The following is a 5464-nucleotide window of genomic DNA, read 5'->3' on the forward strand; positions in this document are numbered from 1 at the left end:
TTTTATTTTGTATATTTTATTTTTAATTTAAAATAAATAAAAAATAAAATATACAAAATAAAAAATATTTTATAATGTGTATTTTATTTCAAGCACATTATTTTTTTCATATGAAACATTATATTTGTAATTCTATATATATATATATATATGTGTGTGTGCATGTAAAGTTACATGTAAATTAGTTTTGCATGATGAATATTTTGGCTCTGTTGTGTCGCCACTTGATATCCAGTGTAAGATAAGAAGCAGGAGACGCACTTCTAGGAAACCCTGAACGCTCATCTGTCCTCATCATCTTCCTCTGTGTGTTTCATTAGAGAGCGATCACAGCCATCAGAACGCTGCTCGGAAAACCGATCCGCCATCAAAAAAACAGCGAATTTCCTGCAAAAGCAGGAGCTCATGATCTCATGACACACGATCTCACGCACCGAGAGCTTTCCGTCTGAGATTAGAGGCGTCACTCGATCCGCGGGTAAAAATCACAGGACACCCGACACCCTTCCCAGAATTCCCCTTCTCTCCACGGCCCCGAGACTAATTACATCAGCGGCTCTTCCGCTGCTTTCTCGTTAGCGCTCTTCCTCCCCATCCACACAACAACCTTTTTTTTGTCTCCTCGTCAGCACATAAAAAAAACATCTCGGCGAGAGTGACTTCGTCCAAAACCGACCCGAACAAACCCGTCCCGCTTCCTCGGCCCCGCCCCGGGGGACCGCTTGCATCAGGGCCGGGCTTCGGTTTCATGTGTTTGGATTAAAATTAGTTAAATTGTAACTCTACCCTCCCGGTGGATCTCGCTCGGGCCGATCCAGAGCGGGTGGCTCCCACAGGAAGAGAGAATGGACCTGGAGACCTAGACAGAGTGGCGCTTATAAAATACACGCCGTGTCAGATATGTGTCAGGTGATTGGAAAGAGCTGCTGAATAGAGCCAGAGGATGTAATAAGGTCAGCGTGCAGGGGAGCTGTGGGGCCAGACGAGGTCACATCTTGGAGGGCTGGGAAACACACTCCAGCGGCTCGTGTTGGTGAACAGCACTGGCGATGCTGCGAGATCAATCAGCTCAGGCGGAGCGCGTGGCTGTGCTTCAATACACAGGGCACTTTTTAGACAGCACTGTGGGAATCATATGATGCATGCGATGCGAGCCGCTGAACTGCAGAAGTGAAAAATGTGCACAGTGTTATCAAAACGAGACGCATTGAATCCTACGCTGATCTGCCCTTTAAATAAAACCACCGACTTTGGTTCTCTGTAACCCAATGCCACGCAGAGTGATTCACACCCCTTAAACGCTCAGCCGCTTTAGAATGCTTCATATTTAAAATGTATATTTTTAAATATCTTTCTTTGTTTTTCGCTAAATATTGCCGCTTATAACTAAATATATGTTAGCTGGCTTTCGCCCCCCCTTTATCTTTCATTTTTTTAAATGTATCCGACTTTTAATAGGTTTATTTGCCTCGTCCCATATTTCTTTTTTTCCCCGCTCTGTTAAGCCCGCTATGCGCGCTAAATGATAGCGGCGCGCGTTTTGCTTCACTCCTTGATATTAAACATATTTTATATAAGCTATTTGAGATTTAATATATATATAAAAAACCATCATATAAAAAATATATAAATGCCCTAAAGCTATTTGGGGAGGATTAATATATTATGATGAACTATATCTTCATATTAAACATCATTTTATTAAGTTTTGCACATATTTGCCTGTATGTAAATGTTTCATTTTCAATAAATGATCGTAATAGTGACAAGAGGTGTCATATTTTTTTCATTTTTTATGTTATTTTGAATTGGGGGAGATAGGTATTTTTTTAACAGTTTATAAGTTAAACGATATATTTACTAAAGATAGTGTTATAAGCTAAATTATAATTTCGTTTTCCCTGTGTTTAAGTAATTGCTGTTTGGCAATATTAAATAGATTATTTTTTATATTTTTTCATATTTTATATTAAATATATTATTTTTAACGTTTATATTAAACATTTTTATATTCCTAGGATTATATACATTTTTATTACCGGGATACCCTTTGGGGCTTTTACGATATTGCAAATATTAACAAAGGGGTTCCCTCTCATAGTACACGGCATTTTTTTTCGCATGAAATAATGTTTAACAGATGTTTTATATTAAATAGTTACGCATAAATATTCTGTTAGATATTAAAATATACGTTTATTACGTGCATATTTTATATGGGAAATATTTTATGACATTTCAAAAGAGGGGTATAGTACACTTTTAGGGGGATGAATTTATTTTTCATACTCTGCAAAAAGATTTTTTTTGTTTTAAAATCTGTAATATTTTTTATTTTTAACATATTTAAAAAATATTTTTATATATATATATATATCATAATATCGTATATATATATCGATATATCTATATATATATATATATATTATATATATATATAAGTTATATATAAACATTTGAGAAAAATTTTGACTAAAAAAAGAAAAATTTTGACACATAAAAGAAAAAATTGACACATTATTCAATCCGTTACACAAAACCTTTATCCAGTGTTCGCAGCACTTTTGGCATCGCATCCCGAGCTGCTCAGACAGGAATCAAACCACTGATCTAAATATGTTCTCTATTATAGATCAGTGAATCAAACCCTGCTCACTAGTCTCGAGCGTGGGGTGCTAGTTACCCTCTCAACTAACTTAACCAGCAAGAGTTTCTCAACGCAAGTTTTTCGAGCGGTTCCCGTGTTCTCAACAAGCAGTTTTGTGTTGTGGTTACCCGGAGCGCTTGCTCAAGCAGCAGCACGCAGCAGGTTCTCACCTTCATCTCCTGACGCACGTCTCTCCGCACGGGGTGAGCCGGTTTCCTGCTGCGCTTGCTCTCCGGTCGCTCCGTCTCCATCTCGGGCATGACTCGCGGAGCGGCGCGCGGGAGGAACGCTGTCAGTCGCGGCTGTCACACGAATCTGACGCGGCGCGGGAACAATGAGCGGAGCGCAGCGGAGATCAGGGAGGAGGTGAAACCCGACACCCGCCTCCTGCTCCTCCTCCTCCGGGTCCGTTTCGGCAGGAATGCGAGGCTTGAGCTCGGTCACGACCAGCGGAGCCCTAGCTGCGCTCAAACTTCCGCAGAAACACTTTACTGTAGTAAAGAAAAATGCAATTTGTCACGTGACCTAAAATGTGCGGCGTCTAAATGAACTGGTTTTACTTAAAGTAAAAGTATTATTTATTTTAAGTGAACAGCCTTTTTGAGAAACATTATTAAAATGACGCACCCTGGAGTAAGATGAAGGCGTCAAATACATTAATCTTCTAGAAAATCTGATTTATTCTACACAGAAGCTACCCGCCTGCAGGCGCCGCCATCTTTAGATCACGTGACGAGTCGCGTCACGCAATTGGGTTACTACTAACAATATAAATAATATTCATTTATGCATTATTACAACAAAACAGCTCTAATAAAAAAGTATGTTTAAGTATTGTGCACTATTTATTTAAATAAAAATCGAACAAAACAAAACATCTTTAGCATAAAGTATTTTTAAATATTGTGCAATATTTATTTTTTTATTAAAACACAACAACCTCTTAACATACAAGTATTTTAAGTTGTGGCAATTCTTTATTTTATTTATTAAAAACGAACAAAAAAACAGTTGGTTAGTATAAGTAAAAATAAACAAGAACAAAAAATCATTAATTTAAAAATTAACAAAAAACTGCTGGTTCCATGGTTTCAGAGTAAAATCTACTTATTATATATACTATAATATATATTAGTAATTTAAAAAACACCATGGAACTTTCATTAACATTTATTCATTTTGGTTACATCATTACCATTAATAATAATAACAATAATAATAATAATAATAATAATTTTATATATATATATATATATATAATAATATATTATATAGATCTATATACTAGATATAATTACTATATATATATATATATTACATTTGCCAAAAACGCTTTGTGTTTGCTTTTTTAAAACTTTGTGCAGCAGCACTACCATAAAATTTGCAAAAAACACCCAAAGTGACTTGATTTCACTATTGTACTGAAAACATGGTAATACCGTGGTTGTTTCTGTTAGTTTGTGAGCAGTGATCACTACACACACAGTTTCTTTCTCTCTCTCGAACACACAGGGACTCTCTGCTCAGTGTTTCGAAGAATAAGCGCGCTGGTGTAAGCGGAGAGCCCTGGATCAGGGCCCCGGTTCAGGTTTCGTGGCCTGCGGGTGTCATCTGATCCCCGCTGGCGGAGACACAAGGCCTGCAGTCTCCTGCTCTCTCTCTGAGATCAACACTTCTGATGAAGCGGCAGAACAGAGCCGCTCGGAGCCTGTGAAGAGCCTTTCACTGATGCCCTGAAACACAGCACACACTTCCTGCATGAAACACAGCTGCACTGAGTCTGTAGTGTGTTCCTGTTCAGCACGAGATCAGCTTGAGTGCTGTCGAACACGCTTCTTCTGGCCACTAGAGGGAGATGGAGCTCTGTGACTGCCATCCTGAATGATTACCATATTCCTGTACCATGGTATTTACTCCAATGTATTACAAAGAACACTGAGGGATCACCATGGTGCATGTCCAGAAACCCATAGTATTACCACGAAAACGTTATAAATAAGATAAAACCGTTTCTCAGAAACATTTAGTTTGACTGCGCAATGCTGCACTTTTCTGCACGTGGCGATGTTTTTGGTGTGAATTGTTTATTTGTTATGTTTACAGGACTGTGAAGCTGTGTGTGACTCAGTCGACAGAGAGCTGCAGTAACGCGAGTGTGCCGCTAGAGGTCGCGCAAATCAACGCTGGCTAGATATCAATCATTAACTATTTCACGGTGCTTTTTTCTTCTCCTACAGTGTTAGATATTGAATATTAATCATATGGAGTCGTTATTTTTTCGTTTTCACTTTAACTATCGCCGCGGGGTATGTTAACTGATAACACATTATCTCTACACATACACAGTCTCCTTTTCCATAAAGAGAGAATGGCAAATAATTGGCACACTCAGCGCCACACTTCATCGCGTGTGGGTGACGTGTGGGACGTGAAAGGCTCATCAATTCTCGTATAAAAGCTCCAGCAGCAGGCCGGCGTCGTCGCTTTAGACGAACCCACCTGCGTGTGTCCACCGAGCTCACTCTTCATCCTCCTCCTCCTTCATCTCAGATGGCTCAGCTGTACCCCCTCCGGACTCGTCTTTCCCTGCGCTTTCTGCTTAATCACTCAGGTAGACTCCCATATGTTGATTATTCCACATATTGTCATCTTGAATTTAGTTTTAATTATTATTATTATTATCTTCCAAACATTAGAATAAACAAAAAAAATACTTCTTCAAAAAAAAAAATTAATAAAAAAATTATTTCCTCCCCACCTATATTTATGTGACTGAACAGTGTTATTATTATTATTATTATTTTTTTAAATTGTAAA

General features: G+C 38.2%; 2 protein-coding genes across 2 annotated transcripts in view; both read right to left on the reverse strand.

Annotated features, from left to right (window-relative positions):
* LOC109098437 (sine oculis-binding protein homolog B-like) overlaps nucleotides 1-3364 on the reverse strand; it is a 13563-nt gene extending 10199 nt beyond the window's left edge. The window contains exon 1 of the mRNA XM_042737115.1: nucleotides 2818-3364. Within this exon, the coding sequence (XP_042593049.1) occupies nucleotides 2818-2907 (90 nt within the window). The 5' untranslated portion in view covers nucleotides 2908-3364. The remainder of the gene's footprint in view (nucleotides 1-2817) is intronic.
* Nucleotides 1-5464, reverse strand: part of LOC109083743 (transmembrane protein 214-B-like) — a 69022-nt gene that overhangs the window by 33064 nt on the left and 30494 nt on the right. The gene's annotated exons all lie outside the window — the stretch shown is intronic.

Source organism: Cyprinus carpio, chromosome A4 (assembly GCF_018340385.1).
Source record: "Cyprinus carpio isolate SPL01 chromosome A4, ASM1834038v1, whole genome shotgun sequence".
NCBI classification, from domain to species: Eukaryota; Metazoa; Chordata; class Actinopteri; order Cypriniformes; family Cyprinidae; genus Cyprinus; species Cyprinus carpio.